This window comes from Bradysia coprophila (genome assembly GCF_014529535.1).
Source record: "Bradysia coprophila strain Holo2 chromosome X unlocalized genomic scaffold, BU_Bcop_v1 contig_185, whole genome shotgun sequence".
Lineage (NCBI taxonomy): Eukaryota > Metazoa > Arthropoda > Insecta > Diptera > Sciaridae > Bradysia > Bradysia coprophila.
In genome coordinates, this window is record NW_023503305.1 from 317,959 (window position 1) to 339,322 (window position 21,364).

General features: G+C 33.5%; 2 protein-coding genes across 2 annotated transcripts in view; one reads left to right on the forward strand and one right to left on the reverse strand.

Annotated features, from left to right (window-relative positions):
• Nucleotides 1-21,364, forward strand: part of LOC119068518 — a 156,957-nt gene that overhangs the window by 57,389 nt on the left and 78,204 nt on the right. The gene's annotated exons all lie outside the window — the stretch shown is intronic.
• LOC119068520 (extensin-3-like) lies at nucleotides 1,915-15,718 on the reverse strand. Its single transcript, XM_037172129.1, has 2 exons — nucleotides 15,615-15,718; nucleotides 1,915-2,547 (listed from the first exon to the last, which is right to left on the reverse strand). The coding sequence occupies exons 1-2, from the start codon at nucleotides 15,627-15,629 to the stop codon at nucleotides 2,002-2,004; spliced, it is 561 nt and encodes a 186-aa protein (XP_037028024.1). The 5' UTR covers nucleotides 15,630-15,718; the 3' UTR covers nucleotides 1,915-2,001.

The following is a 21,364-nucleotide window of genomic DNA, read 5'->3' on the forward strand; positions in this document are numbered from 1 at the left end:
ATCGTGTCGATAATTTTTTAAAAGCTTACTTTACACCATGCAGTTTGTAAAGGTTTTTTTTTCTTCTTTGATGGTAAGATAAATTTGTGTATTGTGCAAAAAGGAATGAGAATTTAAGCCATGTATGAATAAGGTAGAAATCATTCACGGAAGGAAATTGTGCTAGAAATTATTGAGTTGTTGCTAATAATACTTAGAAAAATGAGTGTGTAAGCATTGATTTTCGTCGAGGGTGATTACAGTTCCGCATCGAAGGACAGATATCGCACAAGTGCGGCATATTAGAATCAACTAAGACACATTTGCACGAAAGTCAATATATACAAGAAAAGGTAAATGGCTTTACAAAATATGGGTATAATATTGCGTCACGATTTTGTCTTAGTGATATACCCCTTATTGTGGTATATTTGTTGGGGGTTAATGCCAGTTCGAATCGAGGTACAAATTTGGTACACTGTGAATGATGTGGATATCAATGTGGTACGTGATAGGGACCGAAAGTTTGGAAATTAAATCCCAAGAATTTGGGTCGTATAGACAAAAACGAAGAGACAATTTTCATTATCGGTTCGAAGTGATGCTGTGAATTTAGATCGTGTCTTTACCCGTTGGACCGAAAACATAAATATTCGAAAACGATCGGATAAAAAAAAATCATTTCGTTCCAGTCAACGTGGTGGTTATGGTTAAGAGATTCATAGTGGTCGGCAGGTGAAACTGTTTTTCTTGTGGATATTAGAAGGTACAAGTGAAACAGGGCTAGCATATCAGTAACAGTATCTGTTGCTTCCCATAATAAAGACTTATTGACCAATTTCGAGGTGGTGTTATAGCACGTAATCGATTTCTTACATACAGGGTAGGTGTAAGTACCAGTCACTAGACTTGTACGAGTTGTCGGACACCTACTGTTTTCTCATTCATAAAGAAAAGTTTTTTAATGAAAGGAGAATAGGTGTCCGACTACTCCTACATGTGCGGTGACTGATACGTCTACCCTATACAAGGTCGGGAGGTCGGTCTTTCATTTGACATATGGCAACACTGAACTGTGAATGTCCCCTTACTGCTATTGCAATTTTAATGGATAACGTTAAGATGCCAAGTTGAGTGGATGCAAAAATATTTGCAAGATTCGATGAAGCTGTTTTTTCTTACCCTTAACAATAACTCGTACCTGTCACTGATTCTGCAAAAGTAATTTGACCACATCTCATATACCATGAAAACCACTAAGAATTGACCAGACATCTATTTAGTTTTCGGTTTCAATTACAGTAAATCACTTGTGTCATTGTCCCTAATTTGATATGTAATTCAATTGACCATTCTAACTCGGTCGAATAAAACAATTTTCTACGAATGTATGTATCTGCCATTGCCACATACAATGTTCAGTTTTACGTTTAAACTTACAATTTAACAACTCTATGCAGCATCCATCAAAATTGTGATCTTTTTGTTCACTATACGCTCCAGAGACATAAAGAACGCGTTTAAGATTTTCATTTTATGGCTCCAAACGGGAACAAATTTAGTCCATATATTGTCAGGAACTTGAATTCCATATGGCATTTATTACACAGTTTTGAGAATGAAACATGATATGAACATGAATGTCAAGTCTAATATAAATGTTGCATTTTCTGGCAATGCTTTTGATAAATGAATTTAACTGGCTTTTTCCATCCACTCATTTGGCTGTGTATTTGTGGAATATGGAGCCAGTATATGAATTATAATGCTTTTTCCTTACCTTTTTTCCACTGAAAATAGATAGTTTGAAGTGCAGTGTGCATTTATAACCTTATAACATGATCTATATCATCGATGCATTACGAAATATCTTCAAAAATGTTACAGATATCCTTCCACATCTATGATAAATTATTTAATGTTTTTTTTTGTTCCAAAAAAATATATTTCTATTGCAAATCGAGAAACGAAAACAGAAAAGTAACAAAATATTCCCATTCAATTTAAACTAAAGAAAATCGTCTAGTATGGTCCTGGTGGTGGACCATATTTTTGCGGTTGCCTTTCCTGGTTTTCTTTGTATTTAATAAAAAACACTTCAGGTTTACTCGGTTCCGTCGGTTCTGGTATCGGTACATCAATTAATGGCTGCGGTTCGGGATTTTTAACTAGTACATAGACTAATGTTTTATGTTCGTCTTGAGGTTGTTCGGGTATAATTTGTTTAGCTGGTGTGGGCGGTGTAGGTGCTTTGATGAATATGATTTTGTAATGCTTTTTCGGTACGGGCACATTGATCACTTGGCTGGGTATAATTTTTGCCGGCTCTTCTGGCGGAATGTGAACGTAAACATTTTTGGTGACCTGCTTTGCGATTTGTGGTAGACCATATTCGGTTGGTGGACCGTATTGGGATGCCGGAGGCCCATATTGAGGCGATGGCGGGCCATATTGTTTTTGTGGCACTGGCGGACCGTAATGATCCAATGGAGCTGATGGCGGTCCGTAATGATCGCTTGGTATTTCCGGTCGGGCCAGTGTCAACTCAATCAGAGCGAATGTTAACACCTGGAAATGTGTAGAAACAATAATAAATCTACAGTGTGCAGTGGAACAGTTGTTTAATTTAAAACTTAAAATGTATTTAACAAAGATAAATGAACGAAAGCAAAATTATGCCAGAACGGCGTCGTCGGAACCGTACATATATGGTGAAAAGTATACAACATAATCTACAAAGCACACGTTATTATTATATTATTTTTGGCATGTTGAAGCTAATATTATTAAAATTTAAAGTATTTTTCAACTTCAATTCGACAACGACGGTAGTAACTGATGGTGGTAACTGCGATAAAACCTTATATTGATAAGGTAAACTATTTCATTCGGTTTTTTAGTTAATTAATTGACATACTCGTGGTTGGCTTTCGAACGGAATGTCCAACGAAATGCTGATACTGCCGAGTATTTTGATCGAAAGCGAATTGCGCAATGAAAACTATGGTTGTGTGTGGAAATGTTGGAAATGTTTGATTAAATTCAAAAATAAATTTAATGAATCAATCTGTCATTGCAAAAAAAAAATAACAGTAAAAGAAGCAGCGTGGAAGTCCTTTCCAGAAGGATTAACAAGGCAAAATTTCCAAGAGCAAGTAGGGCTAGATAGTAGTTAAATAAAAATTGTAATTTTTTGGCCCACAATTTTTTTTTTTCAAAATTATAATTGTCGTGAGCGAAATAAAAAGCGAGCAAATTGAAAAGGCACCGACAAACGAGCAACCAGAGCCTAGTATTGATATTTTTTTTACCGAATTTAATGACATTTTTTCGACTTTAACGACTAATATTTACCGATTTTTAACGAGATTTACTGAAATTTACCGAATACTTACTGAATTTATGGAAACATAAATCCAGTAGATTTCGGTAAATTTCAGTAGCTTCAGTAAATAAATTTACCAGTAACACGCTTGACGATTTAGTCACTTGACTTAGTTTTGAAAGTTGATACTGTGTTGAGAAGAGGACTTTGCTTCGTTCGTCACTTACTTTAAGTGTAATCGTAGAATTGGAATTATTTTTTCACAATGCAGGCGAGAAAATAGTCATTTTCTCCCCTTCGTATAAACTTCAGAAGCCTTTGTTGTAAAAAGTATTATGTTAAAGTCGGGGGAAAAGGTTGGAAATATTCTCGAGTGAATTGATGCTCTTGCTACGCTCTGGAAAACAACACTCTCGCAGAGCAATTTCCATCTTTTCTACCCAGGTTGAACAAGAAACTAGGATAGGGAAAGATTTTTTGGTAGAAAAGCAGGTTGGAGGAAGAGAAATATTTGTGGTGGAGAGGTGGAATGGGATACCCTTATTGATTTTTTATTTATACTGCAAGTCGTTTCAGCTCAAGGTTTTTTCTGAATACTTTCCTTGCTTGTTACATTCAGTGCATGATTTTCCACCAAAGTGGATAAAAGCTTAACGAGCTATTATCTGTAGCTATTGTATCGTTAGCAAAAAGTAAACAAATTCAGAAAAAAATGAAGTATCAACCTTGAATAAAGCTTAGAGAGAATACAAATAGCAAACAAAAAGAAAAACGACATAGCATTTGCAATGTGTGATGTTATGTTGCCTATACACATACTATATATAGAAAAAAAAAATCAGCATTCATTTTTACGTACACGCTAAACTATCATCCAGATTGAATCCTCACATTTTCGTATCTCTAGAGAGAAAACAAAATTTTCCAATATCGTCCCATCTGCACTTACGATACCAATTTGTCTTCTTTTTTCTAATACTTCAATATAATATTTTTACATAACACATCGTATTCGATTTCTAAAGGTTGACTTCGTCATTTACTGCATCTACTATATCACATCACAAGCGTATACTTATGTTACATACGTACATACATTACATACCTAACTCTTCCACTTTTATTCGGGCGAACAAAAAAAAAATCTAAAATATAGAGAAAAGCATGTCGATGTGTTCATATTGAATTCTAAAAATGAAACTCGATTGGAATTTAGTATATGAAATGCATTTGATTTGAGAACGAATTTGAATGCATTTGTTATATTACACATTTATGTCTAAATTGAACATGAGGAAATATTTAATTTTAACCCATTAGTTGTGCGAACGGTAAATAAAATCCAAAGGTACATAATGTAAAATGCACTCTATGCATCCATCCTATGTGTAAACCGATCTGTTCTGGTATCCATTGCAAAATATATTGGCTTGAACATGTTGTAACATTACATTCATCGAAAATTATGAGTGACGAGACTCTGTGAGTACAATATACTTCGACGGTTTTATTGACCGTTAAGTAGATTTTTAGGGTATGTTCTTCTGAACTTTTCCATACGTTTTGACGTACGTCGAGTGAGCTTTCAATCAGATTTTGTTCGTTTTTTTTTTTTTTTTTTAAATTCTGCAATGCTTTTAGGAGGTAGAATTCGTCTTTCCTCCCGGTTGTATACGTGCTTAAATTAATAGCAGAAAAAAAAGACAGTTTTCGTTTACCGTCCAACAGATGGAAGATGTATTCAAAATGGCCAAATTTTATGATTAAACAAAATAAATTCGCCAATTTCCTTCGTCACATCGTTAACGAAAGGATAATCTTCAAAGAGATCATAAAATCGGCCTGTTGAAAGTCGTTAACATTGAACATGAACAATATCTCTGATACATCGACACTAGATACACACTGGATGTATGGATGGATGGTTAGAGAGATCCAAAACTTTGTAATTGCAAAAGGGCTATGGCGTTATTATAGCTTAATGAAGTAAGGATGAAATTTTATATCGTTTTATGCATGCATGCATTAAGGTATATATGATGTATCTATCAGACAGCATAGTTCTGTCCTCTTTGTGCATTTACTCGTTGTGGCACTGAATGTTATAGTGGATGTTGGGATTAAGGAAATATGCTTGGAAAATAGAATTTTCTTTTTAAATGTTAATCCGACATCCTTTCTCAGTGCCATTTGGCTATTATTTCTCAGGGTTTGTTTACTCTCTTTTAGACTTTGTTGCAATTGTTAGTAGAGACAGCTGCAGGGACTATTTTATTGTTAGATATTCATAAGAGCGTCCTTTCAAATTTTGAGTTCGTCAAGTACTTTGATATTGTGCAGAATTATATATATGTGAACCAGCTGCTAATGGTTTAGGTTTTATATATTCACATACGTATTTTCTGTGCTTACAATAGTAGCTCGCTTTAATGTATAGTGACGTTATCGTAGAATCTCTCGGTTGTAACAAATATTTATCAATGCAATGAGGCACATCCAAAGCATGTGAAGTATTTTACTCACAACCATGGTAAAACCACATTCACTCAGTAACGAAAAGTAAATCTTTCGTTGAATTTTTTTTTTAAAGAAAAACGTGTGCAGTGTCTACACATTTAGTGATTAAAAAGCATTTATCAATGAGTGACAAAATAGTATTTTTCCAAACAGGAATGAGAGGCTTCCAGCACGAGCCCAACATTTTGTTTATAGTGTGCCGGAAATGAGCGACGAAACAATAGTTCTTTCTTTCTCTCTTTATTTCATTACTCAATTAACAAAAACAGTGTAACACAGCATAGCTCCAGTGCAACCAGTGCATTTATGCAACAAGTTGCGAAATGGGTTTGTTTTTGTCACTAGATGTGATTTTATCAATTAAGCGAATTGGATAACTCCACCGTGTTACAAAAACCCATAGTTCTACCTTTAAGGAATGTATGTTGAATGAATGTGTGAACGAAAAATTTAATAGATGTGAAATTCAACGTTATTGATATGCGTGAGATGTGATTACCCGTTTTTCTTCACGAAACAGAAACACAAAACCAAAATTTTCTACTTTCCCCTTCTGTCAATATATGAGAAGAGAAAATTGATATTTTCTCCACCGAACTGTTATCCGACAAAGCTTCAACAAAACGTCATTTTTTCATGGCTCACAGCCTTTTGAATGGAGAAAATAAGGTTAATCACACTGCACACATGAAAATAACTATGACCTCACATCTCTGAGTAAAGTACCACATTTGTCAAAGAGAAATGATAAAAAAAATGGGAACAACGGACAAAGTTAGATTTTATCAAAATAGATCAACACACGACCAACCGAACGAACGGCTTAAATCACCATCGTATTACATCAAATAAATGTTTAATAAATGATAATCACACAAAAACAAAAAAAAAAAAATCATTTCAACATTGGGATTCATATTCTGATTTATTGACCATTATTTGTATGACTGTTTACATGTTGTTTCAATTTGAGTTTGATATATATTTGACAGTTTATTGCGGAATGCTTAACTAAATATATTCGTCATTTTGATATGTACCAACAAATATTCAAACCCATTCACAACAAACAGAGGCTTATACCACTCATCTTTTATATGGATTATTACGGATATCAGACTACGGTTTATGCATGCCATGTACTATATTATAATATTATATATAGCTTTCGTTATATTATACATATATCCATGCAGACACATATATATATATATACATTGAATTCATTCATATTTCATTACGACGTGGTCATCCATATATGCTTCATTGTACATTCGTTTATGCCTAGAGTTACTCGTAGACATAAATTTATATGTCATTTGTTTATACGATGGGGGTGTGCGGATGAAAAGCTGCACAAAATGTACAAAATGTTTATTTGATGTATTGTGCAAACTAATAAACATGGGACTATGGCAACAATGATAATTTGGGGGGGATAATGGTGAATATATCTACCTATTAGCTATATAGATAGATATATACGTATATATATACACTTAAAGCCATCATACTGATCATCTTAACTGCTACAATATTGTTTCTATTTTCGTTCCTTTTTCAATCTTTTTTTTTTTGGTTGGTTTTATTCGTCGAATAAAATTCATATCGGTTTGAAGGGGGATTTTGAAGGGTTATGCTTTCATATTTTCTCATCATTACCTACGTGAGTGAGAATAGATGATGGGAAATACTTTTACATCATGTCCTATTATTATAAGCGTCCATCATAAAAGTTGTTAAACAGAGGAAAAATATTTCAGACAATTTTCTCCCATAATATAATCTCAAACACTGCCTCTACATGATATTGAATCCATCAATTGGTAGACTATACAAACATCCATATTCGTACACCACATAGAATCCACTTTCTAATGGTGCTGCTGCAAATTATTCGATTAATTTTTGGGATATTATATTTTGCTGGGTTGGAAAAAAAAACGTTGAAAATGTGGGTGGAAAATTTGGGATAAGGAATTGACGTGATTGACAAAAACAGTTGTATTCAACTAGTTTGACTGGTTCGTCAGAATGCAGTGTAACTCACTGACGTTGTGTGTAACTAGGTGATAAATACAGGCCCAAGCTGACAACCAAAAGGGGAGGAAATTTCACTCGGAATATAGGCATTTCAAAAAAGCAAAATCGCATCGGGATCTGCCCGAGGAGCCCATGTGGCCAGTATATTACACATCTAGTGCATACAATAGCATTGATCATTGGATTACATAAATAACTCTTTCCAGTGAACAAAATCTAGTACAAAAATCGGATGAAAGTGTTTTTTGTACGCGTGTGACTGTCGCCTCGCTTTCGGCTCGAGCTGCAACGCTTGAATTTATTATATTTTACACGACTCGATGACGCGAGTAATGGCATTTCAACATTCTTTCTCTTGTGTTTTCGTGTACATAATCTCGTTCGGTTGATTTGAGGACGTTTCGTACATAAACATTTTATGTCTTCCCGTTTATTAGCACCCTTAATTTTCATGTGCCTAAGGAGTTCAACGTATATTTGCTACAACCTACTAACATGCTACAAAATTAGATGCGACACGTTACCTCCGGTAACATTTGAAATGCGTGTCATTAACACGAACAGAGAGAGGTGTATTCGTTCGGATAAACGTATACAATTTATGTGAACAAACAAACGTGTACGAGAGTCAACATAAAATAAATTGACGAGTGCAATAAACGTTTATTATATATGTATATATGCTGCAGTCCACTCAAGTTTCTGTGAAGCTTTCAAGTTATATTACTTGCAGCATTGTCCAAACAAACATAACAACAAAATATAAATGCTGTTGTCCATAATAATGTTGATAAAAGACGTTAACTCAAAAGTAATATCTCCGAGCTATGTTTGTAAATGTTATGTGTGTCGTTTCATTGCAAATTTGTTTCGACCGCCTTCAGCTACTCAAAAGCATGAAATTATTAGAAATTAAAATAGATATCAGACCTGCCAAATCCCGTCACAAAGCCCTATTGCAAGTCTCACACTGCCAGTGACAAGTATAGGCATTTCTTGCCATATTTCAGGCAGATATATTGCGTTAATGCCAAATATTACATACGGAAAACGGTAAATCAAAACCGAACCATCTGTGAATAGTAGCTTCATTAGTAATGAGTACGAGGGGGAAAACACTCTTTTTTGTTGACGTGACAGCATGATTAACCAGTGTTTAACATGATGACGAATCAGTGATCAACCAGCATTTGACGCTGGGAATCGTCGCAAAGCTACAATTATTATGGTGGTTAATCATGGCTAATCACTGATTAATCGTGCGTATTCACAAAAATCATGTTTGCTGATTAACTGATTAACAATGTTAGTCACAAAAGAGTGATTTTCCCCTCGAACGAGTACTACTATTGGCAGATCTTTGTCAAAGTTATTGAATGTCACGCATCATATCTTATTATCTTATATGTCGGTCTGACGAGTGTGTAAAAGCCGATAAACCCGAAATTAATCGATATGCGGTTACGTTTGATCCATGACGTGTGGCTAAAAATGTTCACAAATTACCAAGAACAAATCTTCCAAATATAAATCCAAGACAATGAAATTAAATCATGACAATTTAATAATGGAAACTCGTTTCAAATTTTTCGTTTTATACGACATTTATTGAGTTATATAATATACTCCGTATCTGAGTTTCAACCTAAATAAATACTTATTATCAACCTATTCTGTATATATGTACCTTTTGTGTGTATATGGCATTAATGTGTATACCAAGAAACGGATAAAAAGTCCAAAAGATAATCGTTTAAATTCTATTTCAAAATAACATCATCAACATCAAACTGAAATTGAATGACGAACTTATCTGACTTCAACATCTTAAAGCCATGAAATACGCTTGTGTTTGTATGGGTGTATCAGCATGCAGCATCCGAACACATGTATGGCTGGATAGAGGGTTTTGTTATTTACGAAACGAGGATAACATTTTCCTGCGAAGTGGCTAAGTCTATGAAGCGGATTGCAGACGCTGCAATCTCCACTAATTTGAAAAAGGATCAGTAGCAAAAGTAGCGATTTCAACGAGATTTTCTTCGAAATAATTGTTAACGTAACAAGCGACATTTATGTTTTCTGGGGCGCGAATGATCGTTATAATATGCAATAACCATAATCACACACGTCCAAAAAATATACTTTCACCCGAGTTTCGAGTTGGATTTTGTATTTTTTTAAGCATCACAAACGGAATTTCGGTCGCGCTTCACTTTCAATGGTTTATGTAAATGGATAGTATGCTCGACGCCAAAGCATCAAAAAGTTCAAACACGTAATATGTGGTACATAGGATAATTTACAGGCTTGTAGACTAGGTCCAAAAAGTATTGAATTTCTGTCTAACTTTGCTCTCTACAAAGTTGTGGTGTAAAATGCTTCGTAGAAGCAAAAAAAAAGCCATCCCCCCATACTACGTGCGAAGGTTTTTTTTCTTCTTCTTAAAAACATCCCTGAATATCACGAAAAAATAACACGTAAGTCATTGGACATTGTAAAACTTTTTTTTTTATTTTCCAAGTCTTAAGGAAGACATACAGAGAAGGAAATAAAATACCAACTGTGTATCTGTGTATAACCATGCATGCGTGCACCATCGTGTGATGTTTATAAGTAAAACCATTCATTTTATGTGATACAAAAGACTAAAAAATCTTGAATTGTTATCCTGACAATAATTTTAAGTGTAGTGAGCAAACACAAGTGAAGCTTACAAATGTAAGAATAAAGAAGATGAAAAAAAAAACGGAAAATAATTCTTAAAAAAATATTTCACCCAGTAAATCGCTCGAATCCGGTTACTCAATCGGACGTGATTTTCTTTAAACAATAATATATATTTGGACATTATTCGACATTGAAAGAATGGAAAATTGTGTTATTTTACTAAGTAGACCCGCTTACATTATGATTATTATTTGATGGGTCTAGAGCTTGCTGCAGCCCGAGCTGAAGACAATCACATAGATCAATATATATTACATAACTAGAGATCAGAAGATAAAAGAGAGAGCTTTCGTGTATTATTTGTTGAAGCGAGGCGAAGCCGATAATTTTAATTTTTATCCCTGTTTATGGAACTGATGTTACGTGTTGAGGGCGTTGACAGTAGTGCTTGAAACATGGAAATTACGGTTTTCGCTGCATATTTTAAATGCTTGTGAGTTTAAAATGTTTTTCTTTTCATGAAAATTCAATAACTTTTAATGCCGTTGACTGGACTTTTCAACATTTTACATGTAAATAACTAATGACACCACAAAACTAGTTGTGTAATGTGCTGAAATTTCGAAATACACTTATGAAACAAAAATGAAACATCGAAGATATAAATGGATTTTTTCTCAGTGTGCTCAAAAGCAGACTATATTCGCACCTGAGGTATCAAAAGAAATATTTATCATAAAAAAAACTCCTCCGCTCATATCAAAGCAATTTTAGATACCGATATTTTCAAACACCATTTCCTAAAGGCGGCCAAAGGCATTGCATTGCAAATAGAGATGGATTTCCTTTTAAGCCTTTGTGTTTTCAGTAAATATAAGTTGGATTGGATAATATTTTCGAATTTGTTTAGCTGTCGTCTTTGAAAACATGCACAGCGATTTTAAGAGTCTTTGGGTATCCTGTATACTCTCGGGAAAAAAATCAGAGTGAGTAGGTACACCGTTGTTTTGCGGTGTGTGTGTGTGTGTGTGTGTGTGCGTTGGCGTCAGGAGGCTTTTCTGAATGGAAGATGGTGACCGTATCCATGGTATACATTGATGAACTTCGAAAAAGAAGGTTAAACCGTTTATTATTTCTTTTCTCTTATAATTACGCCACAGTTATGCCGAATTTCGAATTCAAAGAGTGTTTCGTCTTTTTCTTCTTCACTTTTTTAATTTTGTGTTCATTCCAAGAGTTCTATGTGGGAAGTTACACAATACTGCCCTACGGTAGTACTACCGTAATTATTATATTAAATGTGAAAGTAGCATGAGCTATTTTTCCTACCCTCAAAGTTGTTTGTAGTATTAAATATTCATTTGATCAGCGTTTTATGATTGTGAAGAAGAAAAAAAAGTTTTTCTTTTGCAGAATTACGTTTACATTGGTTTAGTCGCTATAATTCTATTGTGTAATGTATATAAATACTATACAAATCACTCAAATAAAAGCTAGAACGATTCGCTTCATATACAACCATTTACGATATGACTGTCGACTATATATATACCTGTGTAACATTACACAGATACAACTTCATCAAACTTTTGGCTCCAAAATATGATGATCAGGCTTCAACATTGTTTAAACGACTTGTTCATTATCTTGATCGATGGCTCCCGAGGGTGTATTTTGAGTCAATTTAACTGAACTTTCTCGTTTAATATATTTTATATCTGTCAACCGAGTAAGGTATTCACGGTGTGTGCCGTAATTTTTATAGGAAAATTGCTCCGCAGAGAATTTTAGGCGTTTAACTGTTATGCTACTGGGTTGGATGCGAATTGAAATCAATGTGAAAATATGACAATATGAATTCTGATAAACACAGTTTTCTTGTTATTATTTTCATGTGAATTTATGTTCATTTTATGGGTCTTATCGAATGTGTGCGTAATGTAATTTGCCAGACATACACACACGATGATGATGCAAAAGAATATTACGAAGAGAAATGGTAGATTTTGTGTATATCCGTCTTAAAAGCTTGAAGCTCTTACATTGAAATGTTGAAACGAATTTGAAATAAGTTTATCTGCAATCATTATGAAATTGTAGAATAGCTTTACGGTTCAAAACTTTTAAATGATAGGAGACTTAGTGCATACGTAGAATGCTAAAGTAATTTACGATTCTATATAAAGTTAGTTGTATAGTTTCAAAAAGGAATAACATGGGAATAGTTTATAATCGTGTAACTCTGTCATTTCGGTCATTTGTAGTCCTAACCGTAGACGCAAACATAAACTAAATGGGGGTACATATACCACAAACGAACGGCAAGATTTGAATTTTAATTGTACTACTCAACGAAACTGAAATTGTGGATTTCAACCGTTCAATCAGCAATGTAAGGTCTGATATAGTGTCCTTGGTATACATAGATATATAGTATGTACACAAACAAAAATTTTGAACAACCGTCTATTGGCGATGCGTATATAATGTGTGTGTTGGCTCAATCCACTTTACAATGGGATATTAAAAAATTAACATAAAATTGGTTTAAATTTCAATTTCTGCTGATTTTGATGCTATTTATCGGAATAAACAATTGGTCGTGCGGCACTAATTTTTAATCGAGGAAAAGCATAATTCTCAGTAACTAAATTTAACTCATTATACCATGCAAAGTACACTGTTTAACAACCAATTTCCAGATTATTATATTCTGTATTATCGTGTTCTGTGTTTAAATTCGGTAAACGGTTGCACTTTAGATGTGTGTACATGCACAATTATTATTCCGCTTTAGAATATATTCTGTCACAAATAATAATATGGAGAAAAACCACAACTTTATTTTCGGTTTATTTTATTGCGGGTTGGCCAATATTTTTAGATTAATATTTTTGGCGGATCTTCTGATTGTCGGGGCCGTTAAAATTTTAATTGACTTAAAAAAAAAGTTGTAAAAACTTCGTACAGAAAGATCAATTAAACTTTTTATGTTTTTGACATTCCACAACTTTTTATAGGTTCCACATCAGGCACAGGCAACCAACATTTAATGTCAAATTTAGATAAAAATAACGAATGAAATCAGTTGAACTTCGTCAATGTTTAGGGCATAGAACACACGGGTGAAGCGAATTTCTATGTGATCTGGAGAATTGAAACGGGGTTGCAAGAAATGTGTATCAGCGGTATTCAGATGGCCAGGAATTTTTTTGGAAAAAAATTCAATTAACAGGAAATCGAACGGAAGTAATTTTTACGTTTTTGTTTACCGCGAACTCGAATTCGAATTTATTCGCATGAATTACACGTCTTGTATACAAAATCACTTTCTATGACTGCATACCACTAAAGCTTGCTGTGTGGGAATCTGCAATGTGAATGCAAATTTCCACACAGCGAGCTTTATTGGAACAGATTTAGCTTATCACAAGGTTAAGTCTCTTGGAAAATTTAAGGACAGATTCTTAAAACACGTCAGGGTTAACGCTTTAACTTAGAATTGGCTGAATCCTGACTTTTTCTTTAACCCCAAATGTCAGTCCTTCGAAGGGAATGCGCGGAATGCGTCAATTGATTAAATGAGTTATGCGATTTCATCCAGACGGAGAGAAATTTATAATTATCAAAATTAGTTTTTTTTTAAATCTCGTCGATTGGATTTATTTTTCAGTTTGATCTGAAAGTTCAGGGCAGATCGAGGCAAAATAAAATAAAAATCATGACCTGACCTATGGTCACTAAATGAACAAAACAATACTAAATCTCGAACCTTGACGAACCTTCTAGATTTTTAACTAGAACTTGCACGTCCAAAGTTGGTAGTTTTCCAACTGACTTATAAAGTAATTTTCGTAAAACATTTCCAATCTTTGCCTTCTTGTCTTGAAAATAATTCTATTCAAAATGTATACTACCAATCATGTTGGTTGTGGAATCAAGAAATGCTATTGAAAATTAACTCATATATAGATAGACATAGACAGTGGGGTCCAATTAAACTCCCATTGAATAGCAAGAAAGGAAAAAAAAAAGTTGTAGCTGATGATGTACTATTTTAGCATTATTATCATTTATTTACAATTCAGATCGTATTAATCATCTCTTTTCTATTTATTTCGCGTAAATAATGATCATTAGTTCAATTTGAACAATTTTACGCACATCTAATCATTTTCATTTCCCTCAGCATATTTTTCTGTTTCATTTAATTATCAAATTAAATCTTTATGGTTCAATTTCCTTATATCTTGGGAAAAACAAACGAATCAATTTTCCATTTTCCATTCGTTTACTCTTTGCCGTTATAATAAGAAAAGGAAAGAAAAATGATTTACGATAATTTTCTTTAATTTATTAATTTGTTTGATGTTTGTCATCATCGTTACGATTTAATTGTTGTAATTTTTCTTACTCTACCAGTTTCTCCGAATTTAAATTCAAATTTATTATTTTCGGTAAATATACACATTCAACCATAGCATTCATCATTAAATAAATCTTAGTTTACGCAAAATTTTCGGCCTAAGAATAGCCCGAATTAATAATCACATATTTCACATAATCTTTCTATTAATCCGAGGTAATCAGAGCAATCAAATACAACTAATTCGAGTGTAGGCCGACCGTATCATTTTGAAGGTTTATAAATTAATAAATTAATGCAGAAATAAATTTATTCAAACGATGTGTATATCCTTTACGTAAAAGCAAACATACATTAAATTGGGAACGGCACGGTACACACTGTAAAACACCTCAATAAATCATACTTTAATACTATGCCCGGCTTGTTTATAGCCTACCCCGATAAATCCCCTGCAATTTACCGAAAAACCTTTTTACAGTCATTTCCATTTTATTAATAATCCATTTAACGATAATCACTCAAAACTAAAATTTCTGTGTTCATTTTATCTCTTTATGAACAGTTTTCACACACAACTTGATTTTCCTATCCACACAAAACGCGTCTATATAGAATAGTAGATATATTCCACGCCTGCCACATAATACAGCACCGTACACAGCACATACTCATACACAATATCAAATTTAGGAAAACTATGTGGAAACTCACCAAAAAACCTTTCATGTTATAATTATTTATGCAACACACACAAAAAAAAAACTGCTCTTTGTGGCTGTGCTTTTATTCACACGAACGTCAGTTTGTGAATTGATAACGGTTTTGATGATTATCGTTTTATATAGAAAATAAATCCTATGGGTACGTTTGGGTGGGCATAACGGAATGGAGAGAAAAAAAAATTGGAAAACTACAAACTTTACGAAATTAATTAAGCCACACGTGAGTTATATGTTTTAAAATCCATCTTGCAGGTATTTTCGTATACACACACTCACCACATATCCACATCAATCAATGAAGTTTTTTTTTATATTTTTGAACCCAACGAAGCGTATTCTTTTTCCACAGGCTTTTTGTTTTCGTGATTGCAACTGTATACTATTTACAAACTGATCGCAATATAAATAGAGTGGTTTTTAAAATAAAATCCTAATTTCATTGCTGTCCGTCACCATACTAAATTTCATATTCTCATTAATCATTCATCGACTTGGTCGATACTGCATTTTGCAGCGGGGAAAATCCACTGCATTCAATCCAAGCCAACAGCGAGTAATCAAAACTGTTTTTTTTTGCAATTATAGTCAAGGTACAGTGATCCACTTCAAGCTTAAATGATTGAAAATGTGGAATTTTTCAGTTATGTACCAAGAGGTTTCAGCGGATGTCAGTCTTTGTTTGGAAGTAAATCAGCTGGTAGATTTTTTTTATATATATCCTATAGACATGGGCTTGTACTGACGATGACACCCTTGAAATTAGAAGATCATACCGAACTGCTAAGAATATGTATGAATTTATATGTATACTAGCTAGCTTGTTGCAAGCTAACACTTTGACACAAAATTGACTGCTAATCACTGTATATCTTGTTAAAGAAAATATTTAATTAGACTTGTTTGTGAAACATAAATTAAAATGGAAATGTCAGGTCACACGGCCTCAAATATTCCCTTTTCTTGGCTTAAATATTAAATTAACTATTGACAGAGGATGCTTTACCTTTCAGGTGAATTTACTTTAAATTGAGAACCCTTTTTATTATGTGGACTCATTTTGTTACGGGGGAATATGTGTTCTGTTTTGTTTTATTATTATTTTTTTGCCGTCTTCTTCGCTTTTTATTTTATTTTGAATTTTTGTCCGCCCTTGGCTAAAGTTTAATGCGAACGGATGTTTATTTATTTGTTTATTGTGACACAGTGAGGAGGGGTAACGAATACATATATGAATTATTCAAAAAACAAATCTACAACATTCTAGACTTTCAAATGTTTTTCAAATATTTACAGAACCCAATTTCTGTAATCTCGGGTACGGTAAACAAACTGTTGCTCCGTACATGTCATTTAATTGATCTTGTCACATAGACTTTCACTTGACATTCTCTCTTCTTCTTTTTTATTGTTATATAGCATCATGTAATATTGATTGCAGACGTTAACTCCCTCATACTAATTCAATTACTTTTTTTATTGAGAAAACACTTTTGCTTGTGGTCAACGTATAAATTAATTTATTCGGATGGTGTGCGAATCGGTCGAGACGCATGTGTATTACGAAGTGAATTTTAATAAATTAATACTGAAGGTTTGTCGTATCATTTGACGAATTTAATGCTAAAATAATAAAAGAAAAGAGATTTCATTTGTTATTCCAGCCAGCGAGCATTATTAATGTGGTTTCATAATTTTATTTGAAATGTAGAACATCTTTCAGTTGTTTAATACTTCGAATACTGTCTGCAGCAGTATCGGTTGCAGTCAGACATATTTTGATATTATACAAAATCCTCAATGTGGAAAAGTCTTTTTCACTAAAGAGTCAGATTAAAATTGTGCCTCATTTTTCTGCATTTTTTCGCTGAACGATTTTTAATGTTGTTGTTGTTGAATGAATGCATTTCCTCGCTACTTAAATCGTTCGAACCAGTGGCTTATCGTAATATTTTTCAATAGTCATTTACATGATGAAGAATAAATGAGAAGACTATTGGCACCGGGTGCCAATAGTCTCTTTATAATACTGTCACCGGGTGCCAATAGTCTCTTTATTATACTAACGCTAATCGCACCCGGTGCCATTAGCCACAGTATTATAAAGAGACTATTGGCACCCGGTGACATTAGCCACAGTATTACAGAAAGACTATTGGCACTCGGAAAAATTAAAATTTGAATAAAAAATGCGGATATTTTGAAAATAAAACTTTACGAAATGTAACGTTAAGGCGGATTGTTCGATCCTGAGGAATTCATCGTTTTACGAAATGTAACGTAAAGGTAGTTTGTTCGATCTTAGTGAATTCGTCCTTTTGCAAAATTTAACGTAAAGGCGGATGTTTGATCCTGAGGAACTCATCGTTTTACGAAATGTAACGTTAAGGTAGTTTGTTCGATCTTGGGAAATTCGTCCTTTTACAAAATTTTATGAAAAGGTATCGAACAATCCGTCTATACGACACATTTGGTAAAAGGATAAATTCCTCAGGATTTAACAATCCGCCTTTACGTTAAATTTTGTAAAAGGACGAATTCCCTAAGATTGAACAAACTATCTTTACGTTACATTTCGTAAAAGGAATAATTTCTTAGGATCGAACAATCCGACTTTACGTTACGTTTCGTAGAAAGATGAATTCCCTAGTATTCTACAAAACGCATCTGCGTTATATTTCGTGACAGGATTAATTCACTAGTATCGAACTACCCGTCTTTACGTTACATTTCGTAAAAAGATTAATTCCTTAGGATCGAACAATCCGCCTTTACGTTAAATTTCGTAAAAGGACGAATTCCCTGACATCGACCAAACTACTTTTATATACATTTATTCATTCAATAAACAATGTTTGCCGTTAGATACAGTATAATGTACAAATCGGTCATCGCTTTCATTAGTTTTAAATTATTGCGTTAAATGGTGCCATTAGCCACAGTATTATAAAGAGACTATTGGCACCCGGTGCCGATAGCATATTCGAAGAATAAAACGTTGAAAACTTTGAAGACTTTTAAAGTTTTTATACCTAGTTATCTGCTGTGATCATCGTAGTCCTATTTGGATAAATTTGGTTAGCTGTATATTGCTCAATAATGGAAACTGAAACTTCCCTACAGAGGTATTGAGTAATAAATAATAATCGCATACAGAGTGTACATGACCTTACGTACGCAATGTTTAGGAGGATAATCGAATTTTATTGTCTTCCCTATGCGAAAATTGACAATTACATTGCAGTTTGCCTTCTGTGAGAATGTTCCATTCCACGACTATCATTCCTGATAGTCATTCGCATGGCCATATAGGATATGGATGCTGCTACCTAATTCTTAATTTAGAAACATCCTTGTGATAATCGCAAAGTAACTCGTGTTTTTGAACAACTTGCTGAGGCAACTGTTTCGTCTTCGGCTAGAATTATACAAAGTCTACACTTATCGAAAAGTCAGTTACTGAAGTGTGATGTTGCTAAAAAAACACACTTGTGAGTTTGCTTTCGTCACACAATTGTTTCACCATTATAATGAAATACTTTCGCTGCATCTAATGTAATCTACTTTCCAGCATATATTGTGCTTGAAACATGAAAAGTTAGTTTTTCAACGCATGTTGCCTTGATATGACTTTAGGTCTCTTCATTTTAAGGTTTGAATGATACATTATTTTGAATTGTTATTTCCCTGCTGAATTCTCCCGTTTTCGCAGGATGGTACGAATTTGGGAAAATCTGATACGATCTGATGAAACTGGTACACCCGTTCATCACATTACAGATGTAGATTTTTTTCTGCAAATCATATTCTTTGACTCACTTCGGGGTCTTAATTCAGTTTCGACCGTGCTGGAAAACTAAATATTTCGTAAACAACTCAGGCATAGTGGTAGGAAACGAAGTGTTGGAAGAGATACTGTTTCTTCAAGTTAATAGTTAATTGACATGTAAATCATCAAAAATACAAAAACATTCCCCACATATTCTATGTAACAAAACGACTAAATTCGCTTTTCTTTGGAAAACCGATAAAAATATACGACACAAGTTTTACAACTCACACTGTAAAATACGAAGATCTAGATAGCTAATTACACCGGTTGGGTTTAACAGACGTAACGTAATTTCTTTAATCAGTATAGAAACAATCGTTGTTTACAGAACTTAGGATAATAGTATATTACTTCCGAGGTTCCAAGTTGTGTATTTGATATGTGGGGTGTATTCCCCACTTGCCAAATAACAACTTGGAACCTACATAAGTACAATTTACGTGATGAGACAATGTAAATGAAAATGTGTGTGCATTTGTTCGCTTTTGGTCCGAGGCGAAGCTGAGGTCAATAAGTGCACGACTTTCATTTTTATCCTAATTTTGTACTACACACTCCATTGCAAATCCAGTTATGTAAAAAAAACCTAAATTAATTGGCAATCCGAACGTTTCTATTAGAAATATGGTTACCGTACGCGAAGTCGTTTCCAATGTCTTTTTAAAGTGTTCTACTTCTGGCATCACTCTTCTATAGTACACATCTGCATAAATAAACTTCTTTTGGGTTAAGGTACTACCTAGATTACTACGTATAGTTCTTTGTCCTCATAAAATGTACGACACTTTGCTAACGACTTTAGCGTTGACTACATTTCGGAACACTCATTCAAAAGTATAAGATAAATTATAATTCACTCATTTCCAAAGACATGTCCGAAAACAATTTTCTGTTCTGAATTCCTCAGTCAATTATGAATTTAAAAGCATTTTACCTAACATAATTATTGAGATTTTCTTGGCACAGGCAGCACAGCGTAACGATAAAATGTTGTAATTAACCAAAAAAAAAAATTTCACGCTCCTCGAAACCAGACGTCGTTTATGAACACGTCCTAATTGAGTTTCTAATTATCTTCTAATTTTTGTTATGTTTTGTGTTACTTTTACCCGTAAAAGGCCACATGCGATGCTCCTTCCTCACCGTTAATAGATCGAATTCGAGACAAAATCGAATAAATATGCTCACTCAGAGTACTCAGATATAATGATTTTAAAATGTGTTACTATAAAATCTTCAAAGCAAAGGAAAGAATTTCAAAAAAAAATCTGAACAAAAATATCAAGAGATCCAATTAGACTGCTTTAAAAGTTTTTGGCTGAAAACCATGGATACGATATTTCAAAAACATGCTTTTCTTTTTAATAAATTGGTTATTGTAAATATAAATACGTATTGAATACAGGGGAATGAAGAGACGAGAAGAAAAAAAAAAATAAATGAAAAGAAACTTCAGTTCATGGAGCATTAAAATTGTGAGTTACGTACGGTAGTTGCACGTAATGGCAATCTTGTTATGTATCGAAACGCAAAATAAAAGAAGGAAAAACATTGTGAAGGAAAGATATTTTTTGTATAATATATTTTCACAACGAAGTACTAGCGATTAACCCTTGCGGTTAGACACAATGCTAAGCAAGAAAGATACAAGATATTTTGCATATTATTGATCCAACTAAACATTGAATGAGATATAAGTTATGTAGTGGAATATGTCCCTTTTTTTGTGCAGATAAAAAAGATTTTTTTTTTAAATATATGATGGCCACTTGAATTTATCAAAGAGTTGACCAATTTTTAAAGAGCTTTTGCATCAACTGTCAAAGGATTGTCCCTTTGATTTTCAATTGATATTCGTTTGGAGTACGCTTTTTTACTACTTTGTCCTATGTTTCCATTATAATGTTCGA